Source organism: Pteropus alecto, unplaced genomic scaffold (assembly GCF_000325575.1).
Source record: "Pteropus alecto unplaced genomic scaffold, ASM32557v1 scaffold114, whole genome shotgun sequence".
Lineage (NCBI taxonomy): Eukaryota > Metazoa > Chordata > Mammalia > Chiroptera > Pteropodidae > Pteropus > Pteropus alecto.
Genome location: NW_006435793.1, coordinates 5,314,828 through 5,340,892, shown reverse-complemented (window position 1 = coordinate 5,340,892; position 26,065 = coordinate 5,314,828). Strand labels below are relative to the sequence as shown.

At 37.8% G+C, this 26,065-nt stretch overlaps 1 protein-coding gene across 12 annotated transcripts in view; it reads right to left on the bottom strand.

The window, feature by feature from the left end:
* RNF38 (ring finger protein 38) overlaps window positions 1-25,381 on the bottom strand; it is a 62,668-nt gene extending 37,287 nt beyond the window's left edge. Inside the window, exons 1-2 of one of the 12 annotated variants that reach the window (XM_006911576.3) lie at window positions 25,311-25,381; window positions 23-172 (exon numbers count right to left, since the gene is read on the bottom strand). Coding sequence is in view for 4 of the 12 variants with exons in the window: in XM_025046534.1 (XP_024902302.1) it covers window positions 23-172; window positions 7,919-7,978 (210 nt within the window). In the remaining 8 variants the exon portion in view is untranslated. Of the gene's footprint in view, window positions 1-22; window positions 173-7,376; window positions 7,522-7,790; window positions 8,158-8,304; window positions 8,401-25,310 lie in introns of those variants that run through there. The other 11 variants (XM_006911577.3, XM_025046535.1, XM_025046539.1 and 8 more) reach the window with 11 other exon arrangements.
* Between the last annotated feature and the right edge of the window lie 684 nt (window positions 25,382-26,065).

Genomic DNA, 26,065 nt, shown 5'->3' with positions numbered 1-26,065 from the left:
GAAAGGGTAAATATATAAGAACCTGGAAGAAAGCTTTGAAGTGAGCATCCTCTTGAACGGTAGTGTTCTGATCACTTGGGAGGAGAGGGAACAGGCTCTGAAGTCTCACCCTTTCACAAATCACCTTGTTAGGATGGCCAGGTAGAGGTGCTGAATTGGCCCCGGGAGATATCTGGGAAAAAGAGGGAGAAGAAAAGGATAGTTCATGGCTAGCGCACCAATGTGGAGAATCATGCCTATGAAGGACAGTCTGGATTTTCTAGGTATTTGATTTTGTTAGCAGAGACTGAAAGAAATTAAAAATTAATCTTAAACATCAAAACAAATATGAGGATGGCAAAGATTGCCTCTGGCAATGGATCTCTTACAAAAAATTAAAGCAAAGCAGCACTGCTCAAGAATGCAAACTCCTTCATGTTTCTCATGTAATATCTACTGATATCTTTTCTGTTGGTATTAATTCTGAAATCCTAAAGGATACAGACAAGACTTTATGCTAAGAAAACCTGAGGTAAAAATATATATCTTAAGTACTAAAAGTGTCCACTTGGACTAAGATTAACATTTTTTCTCATTCCAATTTTTTTTGTTGACCTTCCAAATGATTGTGCAAAGGAAGATGAGAGATTTAAGAACATATGTGGCAAAACTTCTAGAGATCATAGATAGGTATAAAAAACAAGACTGTGGAGATCTCAGTTCTATTCAACACAAACCTAACAACCTTCCTAAGAAATAAAAGACAAGATCATAAGCCCAAAGTAAATGACCGTATGTTTTAAATGCATGGCTTGACTAATCTCTTTAAATTCATCTGTAAATATACTCAGTCTGTAGCATTTTAAATCATGGACATCAAAGTGAACATCACCTGTTCCACTGTGCTGTGGAGTGAACTGCCCTTGGGGGTTAAAGTTTATGAACCTGCTTGTCTCTACGATGAAGATCATGTGCTTTAAGGCTGTCTTCGTTTTAGTTTCATTGCCACATTCATTCCCTTACATGTAATGTCTATTCTGTGACAGCCTAAACCAAAAAGATAGGCATGGTTCCTTACCTTCAAGAAGTAGATGCTATAAAAAATAAACAACAACAAAAAAAATCACTGTACAATATAAAGAATATCATCTATGATAATGGTGCATACTGGGTGCTGTGGAGAGGTACCTGGCAAGAGACAGCAGTCAAGTCAGAAAACTACAGAATGTTCAATATGGCAGCTCGGTAAGGATATAGCCAGAGAGAAAGGCAAAAGCAGATCATGAAGTGGCATGCTACTTATATTAACAACCCTGCTATAATAAACTTCCTTAGCCCCTTTACAAATTTTTGTTTCTGGTTTGCTCTGAGCCTGGTAAACAGATTAAACCATGTCTGTTGTAAGAGTAAGATTACTTTCAAAGACTTTCCTAGGACTAAAAGCAAAACACCTGAGGGCAGTAACTTTAGAACTCAGTACTGCTATGCAAAATGTTTTGGACAAGAACTAAAGCCTATCTCTCTCTCTCTACTACAAACACGAATGTGCTAATATCCTTTACCACAGCGGTCCCCAACCTTTTTGGCACCAGGGACCAGTGGCTCCTGTGAGATTCTAATGCCTGATGATCTGAGGTAGAGCAAAGGAAGTGATGCTAGCACTGGGGAGCGGCTGCAAATACAGCTGAAGCTTTGCTGGCTTGCCCGCCACTCATCTCCTGATGTGCTGCCCAGTACCTAACAGGCCATGGACCTGTTTAGTCCATGGCCCGCAGGCTGGGGACCCCTGCTTTACCACTGTGATGAAGTATGAATTGCTGAATCAAGGAATATTTACTGACTGCCTCCTATAAACAAAGAGTTACACTAGGAAAGAATAGACAAAAACATGGATCCTATGCTCAAAAAGTTTATCCTATTAAAAAAAGATGCAAGCAGCCAATTATAGGATATTTTAAATGCCATAACAGAGGTAAAAATTCGAGGTAGAAGCCTTGGGTTTATTTGATAACAGTAAGAAAAAAATTCATAGGAAAAAGTGTATTTCATATTCTTGACTCATTCAATCTAAAGAGTGCTTTTACCACTTAAGCAATTCTCTCCTCAAAATGGTCTGTTCCTTTATGTAGATTTTCATAGTCTTTGCAATCTTCTTAAGCTCATAATTTGCACAGTAAGTACCTTTGAACAATGTTTTAATAAGGCCATTTGCCTTCAACTATCATACCTAAAGCAGTCTGCATGAGTAGCACTCTTAAAAACTGCTAGTACAAGTAGTTAGCAGGGAAAACAGAATCAGAGGGACAGGTTTCCCCTCTTAATTCTTTGTTCCTTTGAAAACTTAAGATTTCAGTAACATGTAAGTAAAAAACTGGCAAACTCTGGCCTCTGTGACCACAAGTTAATAATTTTGAGGCATATTCCTTTCCTATCCACAATTTCCTTTGTTCAGAAGCTCCATTTGCCTATATAAAGGGAAGACTAACCATACAATGAAGAAAAGCTATATTCAAATCCTATAGTTAATTAGTTAATACAGACCTGGGTAGAAAAGATAGAAAGGTTTGAGCAAAACTAGATGCTCCCCCCGCCCCCGCCCCATAAAATAAACCCATATACAATCATTTTGTGTGTGTATGGGGGGTTAGAATTCTAAGATGGGTTCCAAGATTCCCACCCCTGGTGTGTGGGCAGGACTGTAAATACAGTGAATGTTATTCCTCTGATTAAGTTAAATTATGTGACCTAAATTATACAAACCCCTTCACAGAGGTGAAGGGATTTTCAGATGTAATTAAAATCCCAAATCAGTTGGTTTTAAGTTAATCGAAGGGGAGACTATCCTGGTTAGGCCTGACTTAACCAGAGAAAGCTCTCAAAAGAGGAGCTGAGCCCTTCTTGGAGAGATTTTCCTGCCTACCCTACAAGCTAAGCTGCTATGTGAGAAGGCATATTAAGGGACCATGTGAGAGAGACGTGATGGCACTCTCTAGGTGCTGAGAATGGTCGCTAGTTGACAGCAAGAAAATGGGGGACCTTCAGTTCTACAAACACAAGAACCATATTATACCAATGACCAGTGATCTTGAAAAAGGACTTCAAGTCTCTGATGAAATCACAGCTCACATCAGGTAAGACCTTGACAAAGAACCCTATAGCTAACCCATACCAGGACTCCTGCTCTACGGAAACTCTTAAGTTAACAGATTTGTGTTTTAAGCTTTCACATTTGTAGTAATTTGTTATACACAATCGAAAACTAACACTATGTATATAATAGAATAAAAAATTGTTGTACCACACTCAAACTTTATCCAGAATTTACCTAGAATTTTAGCTATGTTAATTTATGAAAGATATAAGACATTTTAACCTAAGCAAATATAGCTGTTTTTAAAACCTTAATCTGTTAATAGCTAACTTCATGCCAGGCTCTCTGATTTTTATATACTGCAAGTCAGTTAATCTGGCTTGCTTAAAGACACACGTCTCATAAATACCAGGGCCATAATTTGAAGCCAAGTCTGTCTGGCTCTAAGGTTCATACTCCGCCCACTAAACCACCTTGTAGGTTAAGAATTTTAAAAGTAACATTCTTCTTTACAATTTAGTTGTTATTAGTAACTAACAGCTATTCTACAAGGACTATTTAAAGATATTTTAAGTATTATAAAATAAATTTGTTTCCGACAAAAATTTCCACTACTTCTCTAATCCTCCCTGTTAAAATTACTGAGGTTATACTATATCCGTAAATTGATGCAATTCCGTTTTTCTCTAACCTGGCAACCTTTGAGAATTACAAAGACATGGTAACTTCAGCCTTCTCTCAGGATGCAACTTATACTTAGAAAGTCATGCCAAGAAAACATCCCTAAAATGAGATTAAATCTTCAACTCCCACATTTCTTATTTTTAATGTTTATTTACATATAACTGTATGACTAATCCACATAGCATAATTGAGAAAAACACTGTTCATTAAAACTAAAGTTATAGAAAACTGTTTAACCTTTTAAGCACCAATACATTACACTATTTTAGGGCATCCTTTGTTTAACGTGGCCTTTCCCTATTTTGGTAACCAAAATATAACCAAGAATTTAGCCTTTGTCTTGGAGAGTGTAGTAATTTATCAGTTATTGTGCTAAAAATAACATAGGACTTAGGTCAAAGTATTGTGCCAGAACTTGCTTCCTCCAAAATCACTTCTGATTACAGCTTTCTTCTTCATTCATTTACATTTATCTCATAAAGGCAGATGATGTGCAGGTATATGACATCTAAGCTACTATTAAGTAATGTACTTTCTACAAAATAAATTGCTCAAAGGCCTAAACAGTCTTCTCCAAAATAGCCACATTACTCTCCAGAAAAAAAAAAAAAATTCACTGTTACTTGCTAATAATATCAATTGGTCAACAGCATTCAAATCATAACCTAATAAAAGGGAAAAATGAAACAAAATATGAAGAGTCAAGTGCTTAGTGTTGACTCCAACCAATCTCTTATTTCTCTAGGTCGGAGTCTGGGTACCTAAAAAGAGGTTAAACCCAAATTATCTAAAAATCTACATAGTCTCACTGCTTCCATGATGGCAAGTGTTAATCATCTAGAAAGTAATTAGGTAGACTTTATTAAGAACTTAAAACAGTTTGAATCAGTAATATTTCTTTTGATAAATTCTCAGGTTATTCTCCCAAATATGGGAAAAGCCATATGTACAAATATGTTCATCACAGCACAGTAATAGCAGTAATTTAAAAGAGAACTTGAAAAAAAAAAAGAACTAGAAGGAACCTAAATCTTTAACAAATAAGTATGTGCTATGTAAGATTATGGTTATCTGTGCTTGGTAGTCCTTAAACTAGGCTGTACTACCACCAGGTGAAGATCATTACTATCCAGCATGGAGGCAATCATTTTTCAAATTAACTATTACTCCCATTGATAGGCCTGTATCTTTCTGGGAGCAGAGTGGAGCCAGGATTGGTGAAAGTTGCGGAAAGGCTCCACCCTTTCCCCACCCATAATTAATGGGAAGAAAGGGGGAAGGGAGGCTCGTGCAACTAAGGTGGTCTCTAACCATTACATGTATTGAGATGGTGGACATAAAGATTAGGAGAAATAAGTTACACATTCTTTTAATAAATTGTTTCTTTCCTTCCCTTCCACAATCAAGATGTGCCTACAGAAGAATTCTTTCTTCAAGAAAGTGTATCTAAAATCATTTTACTTAGGCTGGTAAACTCCTAACATTGCTCTAAAGTATTTCTTCAAGATTTCTAAGAATCACATGAATATGGAAAACATCTAGACCATGACCAGTCCAAACCAACACAGAAATTATAAACACATACATATATATGTATATGTATATATGGGTGTATTTGTAAAGAAGTGTGACTGAGTTCTTTATGATTCTTATTAAAAATCATAATTCGAATTTATTGTATGTCTATCTACCATGTGCTAGATGCTGTGAATATAATGAGAAAAAAGAAATAGTCCTTGCCCTCAAAGAGAGTCAGTCTAGTGAGGGGCACTTCAACAGAAACTAAATGAGGACAATAGGGCCCCCTACCAGAGGGGTTAGATGTAAGGTGTCCAAACAAGGGGCATAGGTAAGGTGTTCAAATCCATAAAAAAGGGACATGAAAAGGTATGAGTGGAGGGAAAGACTGTGAGCATGGACCCTCTTCATCTATGTACTCAAATTTCTCACTTGTTAATTTACTACGCAGAGTTCAAATATCTGCTTGATCTCCTCCAGATAATGTCACATTAGGAATTTACATTGGCTGAATGAACCAGACTAGAACTACAGGGTTCAAATGTGTGTTTACAATCTGTATGCTCTCTCCAGGGAAAAATAAAGCAAGCCATGAGTTAACCAAAGTAGAACAGAACTAAAAATGAATGTCTGATACGTGTGATTAATAAGAAAATAACCAGAAAACTAGCAAACACCACAGAACCATCACAGGACTAATCAAGAATTACCTTTCCAGCAAAATGCATTACAAAATGGTGGTGGCCTAAACAAAACTGGGGCAGCACAAACAGAGAAATAGATGGAACAGACTGGAAATAGAAGACAAAGATAATCTTAACCAAAAATCTTTTCATAATAATCATTTCACAGATTTTTAGCTAAGGATTTCTCATCCATTTGTCCCACCCACGGCCTAGGAAAAAAAAAGTAAAAAATGAGCACAAATAAAAACAGTCTGGTGATATAACTAAAAGACTCATCTAAAGCTGTTGGCAGAGACAATAGATCTACAATCTACATTATGATGCTAACAGAGTCTGTTATGTCTGACTATGCCGTCCTGTCCATCCTTCATCAAAAAAATCAAGCTGCTCTAGTAAATTCCCAATACTTACTCAGATTAATACTTGCCAAGTTAGTTTAGCTATAAAAACAGGGTGGGTATATAAGCATCAACAAGTACAGAAACACAAACTCCCTTTTAGAATCAGAGAAGACACTGGAAGTAGAGGCTAAACAGAGATCATTTAAATCTAACTCTCCTATTTTACAAATGAGGGCCTGAGGCCCACATGGCTAGACTGTGGCAAAACTTGATTCAAGTATAGCCTTTAAAAGGCTGCCAATTCTCTCAGAAATAAGTCTTTTACAAAATTATAGAAATCAAAATTGAATCCCTATAATAGACTTAAGGCTTAACAGATTTCCAAAAAGTGAAATATACTATGCCAATAAATTTGTAAGCCAGCAAGAACTGGGGTATGGGATATGTGAAATGATACAATTCTCACTTGAAAAATCCAGTTAGTGATTTCATTTTTTGATTGCCAGTACATCCCAGCTTCATTGCAACTGATTTGACACCTATATTTAGTCTTGTATTGTTTCTTCTACAGAAGTCCAATTTCTTCCATTAGACTGTGTTCTCCAAAGGCGGGGAGAATTTCAGTTTGATGCCAATTTTCCCTAGATCTTTATTGATTTGATTTCATAAAAACTGTGTGAATGGATCTTTCCTTTTTAAATTTAAGCCTAGTTACCAGGGGTACTCCTTGCTATTTAAAGGAATTTTATAGTAAATATGTTAATAGTACCTGCAATCGCGGCCAAACAGAATCCAAACATGCTTGCAATTCTAAGGTAACAATTGTGTATTTCTGTACATTACGTGCGTCTCATTAAGAAAAAAGGCAATTCATATGATGCCAGCAATGATTACATGTATTTGTGTTTCTGTTTACGATGGAATAATTAACATACCCAACTTATACTGAATAGCAGCATACATCATTTTTGAAGCACAAAGAAAAAGCGAAGTCTCGTTTACAAGTCCTACACACGGAAATGAAAACTTTATTCTCTGGCCCTCAATGATTTGAAAAACTCACAGTTCAAAACCAACCTCTCTCATTCTTCAGCCCTGAAAGGAAGAACTTCTATCCTCTGAGAACAAAACACAGCCTGTCCAGAAACCCGCCGCGGTAGAAGGACGCGAGAGAGGACCCTTCCGAACTGGTTCCGCGTTCTCCCGGGTGACATCATTTCACCTGCGCCTCGGCAAAAAGGGAGGGAGCCGGAGAGCCAGGCCATCTGCCAGACGGCAGCGGGCTGGCGCTCCTGCTAGCTGCTCCCGCACCTCCTCACCACCGCCCCAGCCCCAGGAACAAAGAGCGGCGGGAGACCAGGCCGCGCCCCTCCAAGCACGGGACAGCCAAACCTCTGGCCTGGTTGCCAGGCGCGACCCCGCAGGCTCAACGGCCTGAGGCTCGGCCTGTCCCACCCTTGAGCGGGAACCAACGGCTGCTGCTGCCACTACCTGCAAGGGAAGGCTCCGCCCTGCGGGGCTGCTCCCGCGGCTCCTTGCTGGGCCACCGCCTCCTATTGTGACTGCTCGCCCAGCCAGTGGCTAGCTCGCCAGATCCCTTGTCCCCGGGGCCTCCTCACCCCCGGAACCCGGGCTCCGACTGAGGCGCTGTCACGGCGCTTCCTTCCTCCCAGCACCATCACACGGGCCGCGCCAGGAAACGACGGCTACACGCCCAGAGCTGACACAGTCGGCTAACGCCTCGGTGGCTCCATCCTCTCTGCCCCCGCGCCCCAACTGCCGGGGTCGCTGCGCCGCACCACCCCTCACCGCTGCACGCGGGACCCCGCCCCACTGCACCCAGCCTCGGTGCTCACGGACCGGGCTTGCCAAACGCCTGCGCACTACCCTCCGCTGCGCGCGCAGGCGACGCCCCTCGCTGCTAGGCCGCAAGATGCGCCAGCAGGGGGCCCTCCCACTTCTTGGTTCTGGGTCGCCCCCGCCCCGCCTCCTCGCCGAAACAAACCTAGCGAACCCAGCGCACCAGACCGCCCGACGCTCCGCCTCTTTCTCCCTTGGCTCAGCTCCGCGAGGGGAGCCCCCTTTGTTTCCACCCCGCTGGAGAAGGGGCGGGGCGGAGCAGGGCTGCGTGGCGCGCGCAACTCGGACTAGTTCCGGCAACAGAGCCCGCAGCGCCGCACCCTGGCACAGCCGGTCCAAGCCCGCCTCCCCCGCACCCTGACGCTGGACAGCAGGCGGGGCCACATCTCCAATTGGTACACTTCTCTCACTAAATTGCTGCTACTGGTCCGTGCCTCCCACCTCCAAAACTCAGCAATCGAACAGTAACTGACCTCACTCCAATTCACAATATGTATTTATATGGCCCGAGAAATTTTTACTGATGAAGAGGAAGGTGATCAGTCCAAGGTTTTTCACAATGAAGCAAGTAGGTTCAAACCCAACTTGTCTGACTGCAAGGCTGAATTCAAAGTGACAGTTATTCAGACCGTGCTGAAGATGGGAAATGAGATAGGTAGGAAAACCTATGCCAGCTTGGTGACCTGGTCACATTCGAGATCTAGAAGAGGAAAAGTAAGACCTTTCGTAAAAGTACAATAAATAAAAAGAAAGGACAGTTAAGTGGTATCGGAAGACAGAAAGGCAGCCAAGGGGACATTATGGAAGAAATGCACTTACGCAGACAGGAATTAGATGATGTATTCAAGGATAGTGATAAGATTTTACAGTAGTGCAAACAGCAAAAAACCCAGGTTCTAGTTCTTTTGGCATTACTTAAACTAGCCTCCTTCTCGCTCCAAATCTCAGCTGCTTCCGGTAGAAAATTAGGAAATTAGACTAAAATAATGTTCCAGGACCCCCTGAACTTCTATGTATGAATAATACTATATGGTAATTATTCATCTCTCATATCAGACTGAGCGCTGGCCCTCTATTTTGACTCTCTACCACCAAGGTCCAAACCTAGAGCCTGAAACACAACAGCAGGTGCTTAGCAACTGTTCAATCCAAGTTCTAGCAATAACATCATAGGCTTTTACAATTCCTGGGCAGAGAAAAGCTAGAATGAGATAACAGGTTCCTATGAACACAACTCCTTCCCCAGTTCCACACAACCATTATGAAGCTCAGTTATACAGCTGACTCTTCTCCTAAAGCACTCTCTGCCAGTCTTCCAAAGCAGCCAATTTGGAGATGATTACATTAAAATTTTTATGTTTTTTCCCCCTCATTCATGGTACAGAGTCATAAATCCCAGCCACACCTTTAGCTGCATCCAATGTAATCCGTTCCTAACCTCTGAATCCTTCACAACTTCCCATCTACTGCTGTGGATTGACCTAGCATTACAGATCTTCCAGCAGAAGCTCAGCTATCCAAGCTTCCTTACATAAAACCACCTTAAAACAGCTTTTCATGTATACTTAGATATAGGCTATATGATGAAAGGGTAAACAAGGCGGATTAGGAAAGGGGAGGGAAATTACTATTAGGGAGCTGTCCAATCATAAAAGTCAGATTCCTCAAGTGCTAAATCTCAGTAGCAAAAATATACTACAGTCCTCCGGGATTCCTAACCCTTAAATTTATGTGAATCCCCCTGGGCTTCAGCCAATCCTTTGTGAGGCAAACTCCTTGAGAACCCTTCTCAAATGGTTAAGATGTAAACAATGCTCCCACGTCTCACAGTTGGATAGTTTAAAATTTGTACTGCTATTCTTCTCTGATTTCCTTAACCAGAAAATCTGGTACCCTGCTTATAAACACTCAATGATAAGCTTTAAGGTGCGCCAATTATACCAGAGCAGTTGCTCAACTCCAATCCACCTATAATTTTATTTAGTGTCCAAAAAAATGGGAAGCCTTATTGGAGAGGTGTTCAATACAACTTTCTGCAATGATGAAAGTATTTGACATCGGCATCATCCACAAGGTAGCAACATGTGGCTACTGAGCACTTGAAATGGAGCTAGTCAACTATGAACTGACCAGGATCAGTTTAAATAGCCACATGGGCTAGGGGACAAAACAGCACTTCCATAAATAGTTGCTTGTGATAACAATGTCTCAAAAATTCTGACTGAAAGATTGTGCTTTCTAATAGGTTTTCACAACAGAAGTGAAAACTGAATGACTACTAAAAACCTCTTCCTGAGGTACCCAAGTCATATAAGTCCACTCAGAAAATAAAAATACAGGTATCCACCACTTTTCAAAAGTCTGCTTTACACAACTTCACTATTATGAAAGACCTACATTAGTACCCATTTCGCTAACAGAAAGAAATCTGAAGAGGATTTTCGCTTTTGAAAAAGGTGAAAAGTGAATAGCGTTCAGCAGCCATTATAGAGGCAATGCACCCCAAACAGCGAAAGTGGCACTGCCAAGCTTACCCTGGCAACTACTCTCAGCATCAAGCTGCCATAGCTCTAAACTGTCTATAAGGATCTGTGCTTTATCTTGATTTATTCTGTGCATCCATTAGCAAGATGTGTCCTAAGGTAGGTGCTTGAACACTTTATGCCATTTTGGCTTATGAAAGGTTTCATAGGAATGGTTTACTTTCAGGTAAGTGGAAGAAACCTGTATACCAATACATTGCTTGCCAAATAGGAAAATACTGAAGTTCCTTCAAGTGTGTCTCTGGTCATTGGGATTCTTTATCATTCTAATATGTGAGAATAACAGCTTAGGTTTTGATTGAGTTGTAGTAGATCTAGAGATGAATTAAGGGGTACTGATTCTTTACAATACTGACTTTCAATCTATGAGCAAATGCATCCTTATATTGCCTGAGTCATTAATTTTTTTCAATAATGCTTCACAGTTTTCCATAGAGGTCTTGCCCATTTTTGTTCTTGGGTTTATTCTAGGTTTTATATGTAATTATTACTTCTAATAGTTTATATTAAAACTATATATACAATCCTGTTAGCAGAAAATAATAACTGTTCAATTTCTTTCCAACACACATTTTTCTCCTTTGTCTTACTACACTGGCTAGGACCTCTAGTACAATACTAAACAGGTATGGTGAGAGCAGGCATTTGACTTATTTCAAAACTGAAAAACTTTCAACATTTCACCATTAAGTATGATGTTTGCTGTAGAATTTCTGTAGATACCTTTAGCAAATTTTCTTTTATTTCTACTTTGTTAAAAGCTTATCATAAATGGGTGTTTAATTTTATCAAATGTTTTCGCATCTACGAGATAATCTTATGATTTTCCTGTTAATGTGTGAATTACATTGTTGGTTTTTGGATATTAAACCAATTTTACATTTCTAATAAAACCATGTCTTATTGTATTACCTTTTTTATATATTGTTCGATTTGGTTTGCTAATAGTTTGTTTAGGATTTTTACATCTGTGTTCTTGAGTGAGATTAGTTATTTTACATTTTTGTAATGTCCTTGTCAGATTTTGTTTCAAAGATTATGCCAGCCACAGAAAATGAAATCAGCAAGTGTTCACTCTTTTTCCATTCACTAGGAGAGTTTCTGTAAAATTGGTGTTATGCCTTCTTTAAATATTTGGTAGAATTTGCTGATTAGTCAACTAAACTTGGAAGTAAAGTTTTTTAGTAGTTATGGATTTCTTGTTAGATTTTCTGTCTTTTGCTTATTTCCAACAAATGAAAAACAACTAAAATCTCAGGATATATATATAAGGAAGATCTCATTCTAAAATTCACAATCTGTTTCTAGAAAACTATTTTGCAATCTTATGCATCTGAAGGGTACTACTGCTGGAAATACATTTTTCAAGTACCCTGTATAACAATCAAACAAATTTTACATAAGCGATATTTAACAGTCTGCCAAACAGTAAATATAAAATTTGTTTTTGTGCTCAATCTTGCATTTCTAGACTTCGAAGAATATCTAAATAATGGTTATCTGAAGGACCTTTATACAAAAGAGGGGACTATGAGGCTATAGGCTTTCCTGTCTCTCTATACACATCAATGACAAATTACAGTATTTATTGTCTGTTTCCCCTGTTAAACTATAATAAGCTCCTCCAGGGCAGGTCCCATTTATCTTTTGTTTATATATTACTGATGTTGGCTGATAGAGAATATACACAAAAGGAAAATATATTTTAATATATTGAAAGGCATGATTAAAGAGCTGCAGATAAAGAATCATTTGTCCAGATGCCCAAGAACCATGTACACAGAAGAAAAATATCATGGGGAGAAAAAAAGCTACACATTTTTGGGCCCTGCCAAAGAAGGTGCTGGGTAGAGAATGGCACTCCTGCTAGAAGTCTGTGACTTCTATAATGAGGAAGCAGTTTCCCACTGTTAACACTATCAGAAATAGGACTGTGCTGCCATCATATCCACTGCCACATCTCCTGACTACAACCTCACTCCAACTCCATCCACTACGGCTGGGACAGTGGCCTCTACTCTGTGTTCTAACATAGCATTAATCGTCCTGCCTTGCAAATATGTATTTACTCGACTCTTTTGACCATTAGACAGTAAACTTCTTGAAGCTATGGACTAAGCCTCACTGGTTCTGGTAAGGGGTTTAGCGCATGGCAAATGCTCAAATAGTTCAATTTATTTAATTCAGTAAATATTTCACAGCAGTGGTATTTCTAATATTTTTCTCAATAGGTAAATTCCGAGGGAGAAATAGGGCACAGAAACAGAATGGGTACAAGAACACAAAAAATAAATTTCAAAATTTCCCGCTCACCCACCTCCCTAAAAGTTCTCCTCCTTCCACCAAAACCAGCTAAAAAGACCTAATAAGATGAAGCTGCACAGAGGAAAGGTGTATTGGCCATAACCGTTTAGGCCATGCAGTATCTACAAGCATGACAAAATTCAATCTAATGCAAAACAAGCAACATAAGCATTTTCACCCACGTTACCCTGTCATAATGTAAAAGTTAATTACCAGCAGCTGCCAGCTATCGTTGCTAAAGATGAGAAAGGGGCAGCAAAGTTGCACCCAAACCCAAGGCCACTGAAAGCCACTCATGATATAGTCATATAAGCTTTGGGATGGGAGAGTGGTCAGATCACTTGCTGTTCCAATAGTGTATGTGAGAGATGCCAGGCACTAAACCTTGGCAGAGGGGATAATGTAGGGTAGTGAAGGTGAGAAGAAGCTAAAGTGATCTAGGGTAAAAAGTCATAAGCCAGGAAGTTCAAGAGAGATGAGTAAATAAACCTGAGTGTCTAGGATAAGCTGAGTCAGAAACAGAAAAATTAAAGTCATCAAACCAGAAATGAAGAGGCAAGGATGCATATAAAGCACACACTGTACATCATAGCATGTTCTAACTCTGGATCAGGGTAAATAGGAAAGAGCTGACTCTGAGGCATGATCTGCCTTAACGTGTCTTTGAAGATGAGATCTCAAAGGCTCCTTGCTCATTCTGTTCTGGTGAACAAGGTACCATCTTAGGAGCAATTCTAGTTGCTATGACTCTCTTTAAATTGCTTCAGCGGCTTAATCTCAGGGCAAATCACACTCTAATTCTATAGTTTTACCAAATCCACTGGACAGCCACAGGCAAAGAAAAAAGTCAATCACACAGATCTAGGTTATTCTTTTCAACAAAATCCATTATTTCATTGTTAGGGATAAACTTTCTCATTTCTAAAATCATGTCTTACATTTAGGTTGTCTTAAGTGTTTTGATATTATAAAGATATAATGAATATTCTTGAGCATACATTAGGAAATATATCCATAAAGGTAAATTTCTAATAGTGCAACTCCTGCTTCAAAGGATATGTGCCTTTTTAATTTTGAGAAATGTTGCTAGTTGCCTCCTAAAATGTTGTGCCAATTTTTACACCATCCATCAGTAAATGAAAATAGTTGGGAGTAGATTCTGGAGGAGAAACAGCAGTGTTTAAGGGCATTCCCCTGAGGGAAAATAGACTGACCCCATCTATAGCAGTAGGCCAAGGACTAGGGAGAGAGAGGCTCTGAAAAAGAAACTTGGGCCAAGGTGCTCTGAGCGCAACCGTATTTCATATCCAGCTTTAAGTTCTGTTATAATTCCCTCCTGTTAGATCCCTGAGACTATATTATAGTCTTGTTAAATGTAATAGCCTAGGAACCTGGCCCAAACTGGAGCTAAAATGACATCAGTGAGAACAGCAGCACTTAGGAAAGCTGGTGACTAACAGGCCCTGGGTCAAAGGGCTAGCTGGGAAAGCAAGCAACCTTTCAGAGAGTCCCAGAACAGCTGGGGAGGAAAGCCAGCTAGACTGGTCAACAGCAGTTAAAAGGAACAAGGGCTCAAGTCATGAAGAATTGGGCACTAAAGGAAAACTATGACCTGAAAAGCCATTGAACATGAACTACATTTATATAAGGGCTTCAAGAAAATAAATAATTGATGGTATAAGCACTGATTAAGAAACAGAGAAGCACAGACAACTAGCTCCTTTACTTTGGGGTGGACAATGAAAAAGCATTCCTAAAAAGGGACATGGAAATGAGAGGTGATCTTAAAATGTTTGAGATGCAAGAAACATGAGAATATTTTCTAAGTGGATCAGATCACATGAACATCTTATAACTTCCACCATGTTTAATTTAATAAGAAACAGACCTTCTTCTAGGGATGGTGGATCTCATCTGACCTCATAGTTGATAACCTGCTCTGGGTGTTCTCTTGGCTACGGAAACCTAAAATCTCGCATTCTTGAAATGTGATCAGTTCTCTGAAATGATCAGTGTCCTTCTGACGGCTTGTATTGATGACACACTTATGGAACCCTGTGGTTTTGCACAGACACTGTGATACATGGTACATCTCTACAAACCGCATCCTCCTGCCCATGCCACACTCAACAGGCCTTTCCAGATTTTACTTAAGTTAAAGAAGGAAGTGTATCATCTGAACAGAATCCCAACTTGTACCATAAAATAGAAATAACTTTAAATAAAAGCCCTTAAAGTAAGGCAACTCCTTGTAGAGCAACTCGTAAGATTTAAACTCCCACAGAAAGTTTATTTATCCCCTCGTCTGCTTGCCTGTTCCTATTACAACAGTATAATAAATAAAAACAAAATAAACTTAACAGGCAATGCTATTTCAAAACTAGGACACCAAATTAATAATAATCTCAAAACACCTATCATTACATGATATTTCACAATAAGGCAAAAAGAGAATCTATTTAAAAACACATTGGGTCATACGATCCCATAAAGCTCAGAAAGTACATATAAAATTATCAAATGTTTAAGTAAATGTAGATAAATTATCTAGAGACAGATTTCCTAAACAGAAAAGCAATGAAATACATTTCAAATAACTATACCAATAGATATGCTGCTAAAATAATTTTAAATTTCTGTATTGGAAAAATAAATTCATTAAAAATTAAAAGCAGACGAATTTTTTGCAAATATGTTGAATGATTAATGTCCCCATACAAAGTGAATAGGAATACAGGAATATCCCCAAAGAAGAGAAAAATGTGCAAAAGGCAATTTTTTAAAAAGCAATGCAAATGCCTAATGAACAAATGAATATATGGCATAACTATATAACCTCAGTAGTTATAAAAATATATATATACTTTAAAACAATTAGACACCATTTATCATCAATCACATTCACAAATAATCCTTTGTGATGCTCATATCCTCTGATTCAATTCTACTCTAGTAATCTGTGCTCAAGAAACAGATCATTGAAAACTTATTACCTAGACTCACGGACACAGACAGTGGATCAGTGGTAACCAGAGGGAAGGGAGGACAGTGAAGATAGATAGGGGTAAACAGGGTCAAGTATTTGGTGGCGGAAGGAAATTTAACTTTGGGTGGTGAACACAAAATGTAACATATATATTACATATTACTGAGTTATATTATTGAAACCTATTTGATTTTATTAACCAATGTCACTTCAATAATTTTAATTAAAAAACTTATCACAAAACTACAGTAATCAAAATACTGTAACACTGGCACTCAGACCAATGGAATAGAAAGCTCAGAAATAAAACCCTTACAAATATGGTCAACCAATATAGACAAGAGTTTCCAATACCATTCAATGGGAAAAGAAGTCTTTTCAACAATGGTGCTGGGAAAACTGGATACCCACAGGCAAAACAATAAAGACAGACCCTTACCTTACACTATGTATAAAAAGTAACTCAAAACGAGTCAAAGATCTAAACATAAGAGCTAAAAACTATAGAACTTTTAGGAAAAAACATAAGAGAAAAGCTTTGTGACATTGGATTTGGCAATGATTTCTTGGATATGACACCAAAAGGACAGGCAACAAAAGAAAAAATAGGTAAATTGGATTACTTCAAAATAAAAACTACAGTGCAAAAGGACACAATCAATGGAGTGAAAAGGCAACCGACAGAATGGGAGAAATTATTTACAAATCATATGTCTGATAAGGGATTAATATCCAAAATATATAAAGAACTCCTACAAGTGAGCAACAAAAAATAAAACCTGATTTAAAAAATGGGCAAAGGATTTGAATAGACATTTCTCTAAAGAAGATAACAAATGGACAATTAGCACATGAAAAGATGCTCAACATCATTAATCAGTTGGGAACTACAAATCAAAACCACAATGAGATATTATCTCACACGAAGATGGTTATTATTAAAAAAAATAATAATAACAAATATTGGCAAGAATGTGAAAAAATTGGATCCTGTGTAACTTGTTCATGGGAATGTAAAATGGTAAGGAAAAACAGTATAGCAGTTCTTTGAAACATTAAAAATAGAAATGATCCAGCAATTCCACTTCCGGATATATATCCAAAAGAATTAAAAACAGGATCTCAAAGAGATATTTGTACACCAATGGTCCTAGCAGCATTATTCACAATAGCCAGAATGTGGAAACAACCCAAGTTGTTTCCACAAAATGTGTTATATACATACAATGGAATATTAATTCAGACTTCAAAAGGAAGGAAATTCTGACATATGCTACAACATAATGCTAAGTGGAATTAGCCAGTCACAAGAAAATGAATACTGTATGACTCTACTTAAATGAGGTACACAGAGTACTCAGATTCATAGAGACAGAAAGTAGAATGGTGGTTGTCAGGGGCTGGAAGGAGAGAATGAGGAGTTAACTGTTTAATGGATGTGGGGTTTCTGTTTTACAAGATGAAAAATTTCTGGATATGGTACAACAATGTGAATATATTTAACACTACTGAACTGTTCACTTAAAAATGGTTAGGGTGGTAAATTTTATGTTAGGTGTATTTTACCACAACTATGAAGAAAATCTCATCACAGCAGCAAAGCGGGTATTTTAAAATATAAGCCAGATCATGTCACTCCTTTGCTTAAAACCTTCCATAGGTTTCCCATAACCAGTAGAATAAAATCTGAAGTTCTTTGCCTGGTTTATCAAGAGCTACATAATCTGGCCTGTGCCTACCTCTTCAACTTCATCTCATACCACTTCCACCCTCACCCACTTTGCTCGTGTACATCAGCCTTCTTTCTGTCTGCACAATCTTTCTAGCCTTAGGACCTTTACACAGCAGTGTCTCCTCACTAGAACTTGTTCATCACTATCATTCAGATCTTAGCCTAAATGTCACCTTCTTAAAGGCCTTACCTAACACCTAATCTAGTGGAGCCAACTATCCAATTACTTGCACAGTACTTGTATCTGATTATTTACTGGTTTAATTTACTGGTATAAACAGTTCATTTTCTGTCCCTTCCACAAAAATTAAGTACCAGAAAAACAAGGATCTTCTTTGTCTTTTCGCCACTGTATGCTGGTGACTCAACAGTGCCTGGCACATAATAGACACTTAATAAATACTAATTGGTATTGGTTTTTGAGGGGATAAAAATGTTCTAAAATTAGACAGTGGAGATAGTTGTTCAATTCTTTGAATATACTAAAAATCACTGAAATATATACTTCAAAGTAGTGAATTTTATGATAGCTCAATAAAGCTATTAAAATTTTTTAAGAGCAAAAAATTTAAAGCATGTTTTCTTATGTTATTGGAACTATTAAATAAGCCTGCTAATTATGTTATTCAAATTATCCTTATTTTTTTTTCCTTCCTGTGATGGACATATTCTAAGGTGACCATTAATGAGTCATGACTTTGTGTAATCCCCTCCCAAAACCTGTGACTTGCTTCTAAGCCAAAGAATATGACAAAGGTGAAAGGATGTCGCTTCTTGATTATGTTTCATCATATAGGACACCATCTCAACCAATTAGAAAGATTCTCTTTCTAGCCTAGAAGAAGCAAACAGCCATGTTGTAATCTGCATATGGAGAGGATCACATGGCAGGGAACTATGGGCAGCCTCTAGGACCTGTAGTTGTCTTCCAACCAATAGCCAGTAAGAAGCTGGGGTCCTCAGTCATACAGCCTCAAGAAATGAATTCTGCCAACAATCTGAATTAACCAAGAAGAAGCTTCTTCCCAGTTGAGACTCCAGACAAGAGTAAGGCCCAGCTGACACTTTGACTGCAGTTTTGTGAGACCCTGAGCAGAGGAGACAGCTTAGCCTTGCCTCAACTTCTAACTCACTGGAAGTATGAGATAATAAATGTGTTGTAAATTGCTACATTTATGGTAATTTGTTACATAGCAACAGAAAACTAATATACCTACTGTCAACACACTAACCTCTTAACTGATATTTCTACTTCCACAGCATCTGTATATCTCTACAGTTGTGATTTTGTCAATTTCTTACTATACTATGAGCTTTGGCTTAAATATTTAAAGTGTGATGGTTCATGACTGTTCTATCAAATTAATAACCCTTGCTTTGAATTCTATTAAAAATGTCACTCCTGCTTTCTTCCTATTTGCATATGCTTGATATTATCTTTGCTTATCTTTTACTTTTACCTTTTGGTGTCATTTTGTTTCAGGTATGTCTCTTATATAAAGTATATAGTTGACATTTTGCTTTTTTAACCCAGTCTATCACTTAATAGCCAAATAGATAATTCACTTTGCCATATTATTTTGTAGTTTATCCTTACTCATTTTCTAAACAGTTCCAAAAGCTTTCATTAAAGCCTTTCTTTTTCATTAATAAATCAAATTTTATGCTTTTTATTTTTCCTCTTTTGATTTAAAATTATACACCTTAGTGGTATTCTACTACTAGTGAACATAAATACCAAGAATAAAACAATTTTATGAATTAGTCCTACTTCCACTAATTTTTAATTGGATAAACAATGTTCAGTTTTTTAAAATTCTGATTCCTATATTAGGCTACATGATCTTTCTCTATCTCCTTTTCTATCATAGTATAATTAAGGGACTTAAGTACACACTCATGTTCCTAAGAAACTGCCTGTAAAACAAGCTTCTATATGTCTAACTTTCTGTTGTTCCTTTACTAACACCCTCTTGGGCTGTTTGAGGCTTCAGAGTCTAATTACTATCAGAAGCTTATTATCCCCTCAATATGGAATCATAGGGTGAGAGACCTGGAACAAACTTTAGAAACAATCTAATCCAAAGATAACAGTTTTTCTCAAATACCAACTCAATCTGTTGGTCATGACTAGGAGGTAGAAGGGAGAAATAGAAGCCCATAAGCAACAAATCTATTATCCTTGTTCTGGTCCAACAGCCCCTACTACCCCCCTCCCCAACTTCTAAATGTAAAAATGAATTGTCAGGACCAAAAAAGACCTCTGGTTTCTGTCAAACATTACATTAGAAGTTACATTTGACTGCACTGACCTTGCTTCCTAGTATATTCAAATACTAGATTTTTAAAATGGTAAGAGTGACAAAGCCTGAAAGGAAGAAATTTAAACAGAGTAAAAAAACTCATTCAAAAAAAAAAAAATGAAAGAAACTGAAAGTTTTAAGATAACTGGCTGGCAAAAAAAAAAAAAAAAAGATATGTGAATCTGAAAGCTGTTAAGTGAGTCACTTTATTTTTTATTAAACTCCCTATTTTTTGTGTTCTGAATATAAAATGTCAACACTAATAACAACTATCAATTATTAAGCCCCGTCAACGGGCCAGGCTCTACCACAAGACTTTATATATCTAAGGGTGGACTGTGGAGTCAAGCTGCCTGAGTTCAAATCTCAGCACCACTACTTGCCAGTATGTGACTGTTGCCAAGTTATTTAAATGGTCTATTAGCTTCTTCTTCATCTTTAAATGTGGATAGTAATAGTGCCCACTTCATAAATGATTTAATGCAGAACGCTTACAGGAGTGCCAGGAACATAGTCAAGAGCTCAATATCAATATCAACTGCTAATCTTTTACAATCACAATAGTATGGGTTATTAGCCCTATTTTACAGATGAAGAAAATGAGGCTTGAAGAACTTGCTTAAAGCCAAGTGGTGATTAGAATGTGGATCTCTGACTCCAAAGCACATACTCTTTCCATACTGCTACCTAAGGACACTTCACAGGATAAGGTGTGTGACTGAGGCATATTTTCTTAGGGATCTTATTTTCCCTTTTTGGCATGGTCTCATACCTCCTAAGACTTAAGTTATCCATTTTAGAGAATTTAAAGTCAAATGTGTTTACATATTTGTGATTTCTGAGTATGTGTTTTATACATACACATTTCCTGTTCACAAAATACTGACTGCACAGATGAAAAGTATTTTATACAAATAACACTTAAAAAATTCTTGTTAATACTAAAATTTTAATAGTTACTCCTGGAGAGAGGGATTAAAGATTAAAAATAGTGCTGCATATCTTTTTACATAAACAACGGGTAGTTTAAAAAAAAAAATTAAAAAATTTGGAAGATCAAGATAAAAGGATAATTCAGTCACAGGAGAAAAACCAGTAGCACATTTCTCACATTCCCTGAAAGCAGACTGTATGGGATTACCTGTACACAAACTGGATTAATGCCTTCTTCCATGACAAATGGACCTAAGGATAGCATAAGGAGGTTTTATTCAAAAAAGTCTTCTGCTCTGAGTAGCCATTCATATACGTGCAGTTTAGAAAAACTCCCATTTCTCTCTCTCAAATGGCCAGCCATCCTGAAAGTGTACTGGGCCACTCTGGAAAAGTGTACCACTGAGGCTACAAATCGATTCACCTCACTTGAAAGAACAACCTCCTTTTATCAAATTGTTCAATACTTTATCTCGTCTTCAGGAGAGACCAATTCCCCATGACAAGCTTGTCCTCACCATGAAGAAGTGAATATTCCCAAGTTGACATTAGCTGAGTTAGGTTAATATTTCAATATCTACATGATACCTAAATAAGCTATCACAATCACATTTTTGTGTTATACTTTATACTTTTAAAGTACTTCTACATAACCATCACATTTGATCAGTGCAATGCAGTAACATACAACATAAGGTTTCTTGTAAAGAAGCACAGAATTCTGAGTATGAAGGAGGGCAGGGCTGTCAGGTTAGGGGAGCATGGAATAACATATAGTCATGGATCGCAACAGAGGCCAAAAGCAGTTAGGCAAGAAAAAACTAACAGGCAAAGATTGCCTGCCAACTGACTCGGTTTCACTGTGATTCTTGAGGGCATTTCACACTTGCAGATATATTTTCCTCTGGGCAAATCATAGCTGAATGGGTGAAGCTAAACTAGGAATAGATTTCTTCAGGTGGTAGAATACAGATTCTGGAGACAGGCAGCTTGGATCTGAATCCCATTTTACTAATTACTAACTGGGTAACCTTGAGCAAATTAATTTATGTCTCCCATTCCTTACGTACAAGTTAGGATCAAACAATCCCTACTTCAAAAAGTGGTATGACTACCCTGTTTTAGAAGGCAACCTTCACTCAATTCTCCTGTAACCCTTCCCTGGTTAGTCTCCATAGCACGAATGACCAATTAAGAATCCTTTAATTTATTGTCTCATCATCTCTCTAATCCACTTACAGTAAGTAAGCTCCATAAGAGTAAGAACTACCATCTGTTTTGTTCAATGCACTGCTCCCAATGCCTAGAACAGTTGCTTGATATATAGTAGATAACTCAAATATATAATAAATAACTAAGTGTTCACCACCTGGAAATTGTGGCACTATGAATGAATATAAAAATATTGCTGGAGGGCTTGTGTGAATTGCTGTGCCTAATAGAAACTGATAAATATGAGAGTTTGCAACTCGCAGTACTTAATAGTAAACCTCAGAGCTGGAATCGGCTCCTTCTAGCACTACAGAATACAAGCCAATGTACATCGGCAGAGAAACTTAAGTTGGAAAACAGGCTAAGCCATAAATTTGGGGACTTGCCACCACTTCCAAAACTATAAAAGGGAGGTCCAACAAATGGACTGGCTCTCTTTCTCCTTGCCTGAACTCTAGTTCCACCCCAGTCACACATGGATTAGTTGAAACTGAGGCAACTTTTAAGAAAATTCACCTTTTATCCCCAAATCTGAGAAATGAACGATGTGTGAAAATTAAGTGAGGATAATAAGCAAAGATTTAATATGTGTTTTAACAATTTGTTCAGAACAGCTAAGTCATTATTTTTATATGACTTGTATCGGGGAGAGAAGATCTGGTGACTCCTGAACAAGCCATTTCTCCCACTTTTTAAAATAAAATTGGAAGCAGTCCCAGCTTCCAATTTTATTTTAAAAATAAAAATAGCTGTGCTCTACAACCCCTTCAATTCTCTCAATCTTTGCCCTCTCTCTCTCTCTCTCTCTCTCTCTCTCTCTCTCTCTCTCTCTCTCCCTCTCTCTCTCCCCCTCTCTCTCTCTCTCTGTATATGTGTGTACAAGAGAAAAAGAGAGAGAAACAAGAAGACACACACATCCAAACAGAATGTATCAGGCAGCAAGTTCATTTTTGTTTTTGCAAAACCAATATCCATTTGTTATCAAAAGAAATAAGTCAGAAGCAGTTGCAAACACATAGATCTGATTTTTAAACATGGTATCCATCACTCTCTTCCCCAGAATAATGCCTGATGATCTTGTTCAAAGCCATCTGTACCATCCAACTCTTGGTGGTCCTCATCCCACATATTCTGCTCTACACTTTCTTTAACCCACTATGCTTATTGTAACATACTATATAATTTATGTATTATGGTTATTTTTATTGTCTGCCTTCTCCAGTTAGACTGTACACTCATGAAAACAAGCAATCTTTGTTTTGTATCTTGATTCGTTCCTTAAGTGTCTAGACACATAGCTACCAATCAATAAACAGTATTGACTGAATCAGTTAAATAAATTATAAATTTAGTCAAGATATCCTAATCCATTCTCTCCATTTCCCTCTGGGAAACAATCATAAGTGTACACATGGTAGGCAGGAGAGAGAGAAGAGCAGTTTCTGAAAGTTCTTTGATCTACTGATTAAGTGGCAAAATTCCTTAAACTTCTCTTCCCCTCCCCATGTGTTTCAGGAAAAATCTCATCTCCTAAAAGCACAAACTCAGTCATACGAAGATTCAGAAATTAGGAGGAAAACCATTTTAAAGTAGATAGAAAAATACAGAGGTGGATAGAAATCTCATCTTGCAGAGGCGGACAGAAATTTCATCTCCAGACTCTTAGCCAAGAGACAGAACAGAGCGCAGACTGGCTCTCCCACTATAAATGAACAAATGAATAGAAACATATTATGCTTAGCAGGAGAAAGAAAATTTAGCCCCAAAATATCTTCAAAATTAGGAAACACAATTGTTTGCAATATTACTGACCTAAAGTGATTTCGCCTTTACTTTCTGTCATCATTCTTTTTTTTTTAACAGCAGGAAAGAAAAGCTTTATTAAAAGGGAAAGTACACTTTCAGACAGTGGAAGTGGGCCTGAGCAAGAGAAGTATGGCTCAAAGAACTGTCATCATTCTTAATTTCAAATGCTCGTTTCTAAAATCTGTGGTATACTGAAGTTTATGGAACCAACTATATACAGTCTAGAAGTCTCTTTCAGTGGCTTGCTTCTAAAAGAAGTTAAACTCATGCCTCTGGATTACTATAATAATAAAAGAGATTCTGGAATACTAAAAGCATACCTCTCTCTCTGTCGACAGAATGAAATCTGTCTAAACAAAGCTCACAAAGACAGACAGAGCAGCACACAGAATAAAGAAAACCATTTGGAAAATCTCAATGATCAACCAACTTCTTGATCTAGCTCCAACAGGATGAGGGAGGAGGATCTTGATTAAAACAACAGAGAAAAAGATCACCTGGTTGGTCCGCAAGGGGAAACTACCAAGGGAGTGGTACATTCCTGCATACAAGACACAGGAAATGGGAGGGAAGCCACTAGAGACTAGTGGTGGAAAAGACTAAATGTAAGCTCATCCAACATCAGCAGCCAGATGTTCCAAACACCAAGCCCACATTAGCATCTACTACAAAGGCTGGGCGATCAAGAACCGTGATGACTGGAAAGCCCCCAAAGATTAAGTTTCTTTAGAGATAAAGAGAACAGAACAGACCGAAATGAAACAAACCCACCAAAAGTTTGGACTTGATATAAAACAAACAAACAAAAACCAAGCCCAAATAGGTTTCTTTTGCAACAATCCGACAGATTCCATTCTCAGTCCTCAACATTTAAATTGGGCTTCAGAAACAGAGCCAAAAAAAAAAAAAAAAAAGTATAAGAAACCATAATCTAACATGATCAACTACAAAAATAAAGCAAATTGGAATGTCTAAGATATTTCTAATTGGAAACAGATACACAATGCTTAGAAGTTATCAGTTTTGGGAGCTCTTGTTCATATGTTAAGATAATCCATTCAGGCCGTGCAAGAAAAGAGGAAGCATGGTGACAAAGAGGGGGGTAGGGAAATGAAGGGCTTACCAAGAATCCAGCCCACCTCTTGGGAATTATCCCAAATTTTCTGGAGCAGTCTAATAATCTGACACACAAACCAGCAAGGCCCTCTGCATCTCAATATTGTGCCCCTCAAGTCACACCCTCCTGGCCCTCTACGTCCAGAGTTATACAAGTGAATCCAGCAATATAAGGGCATGCATTTTCATCATGGTAACCATCAACATGAACCTCACCTTGTCAGTGTCATCATGACAAATGTGGTCGTGATGGATGGACTGGCACTGAAGAGAAGCACCAACACTACCTACAAGAGAAAGGGAGAAAAAGTTAAGAAGCAATCATTCTTTACATTTAAACTGCTTTCTCAATTGAAAGTGTTTTTAAATCTATTATCCCACCAAATCTTCAACAATACTCAGAAGTAGGCAGAATAGGGATTATTATTCATACAGTTTAACTGAGCAAAATTATACATGGAGATGCTGACTTGCACAAAGCAGCGGTCAGTGAAGTGGCAGATCTAAAACTAGACCTGTTGTTCAAAACCCTAATTCGACACCTTCTACTATAGTGAGGGGTTAGCTTTCAAAGTAAGGCCACCTAAATAAGCACAACAGCTTTCAATAAGGCAAACTTTTTAGGAAAAAAGTATACTCCTTTTCAGACTACACATACTTCCTTGGAAAGAGAAACTGACCCTATAAATTCTCACCATATAAATAACACACTACACAATCATAAGATTATAAAAAGGGTTTTATTACTTTAAAAGTATACATTTTGAACATATCCAACCATTTGTTAGTTTGAAGGACTATCTCTTAGCAATAATTGCTCTATAATAATAGTGACAATTCTAACCAATAAGAAAACAAATGATTATTTGATAAATGATTAGAACTGATTAGTCATTTGAAAAAAGTTTTGGTTCCTACTTCACACCATACAGAAAAATGGTGGCTCAAAGATCTACGTATGTAAATGTAAA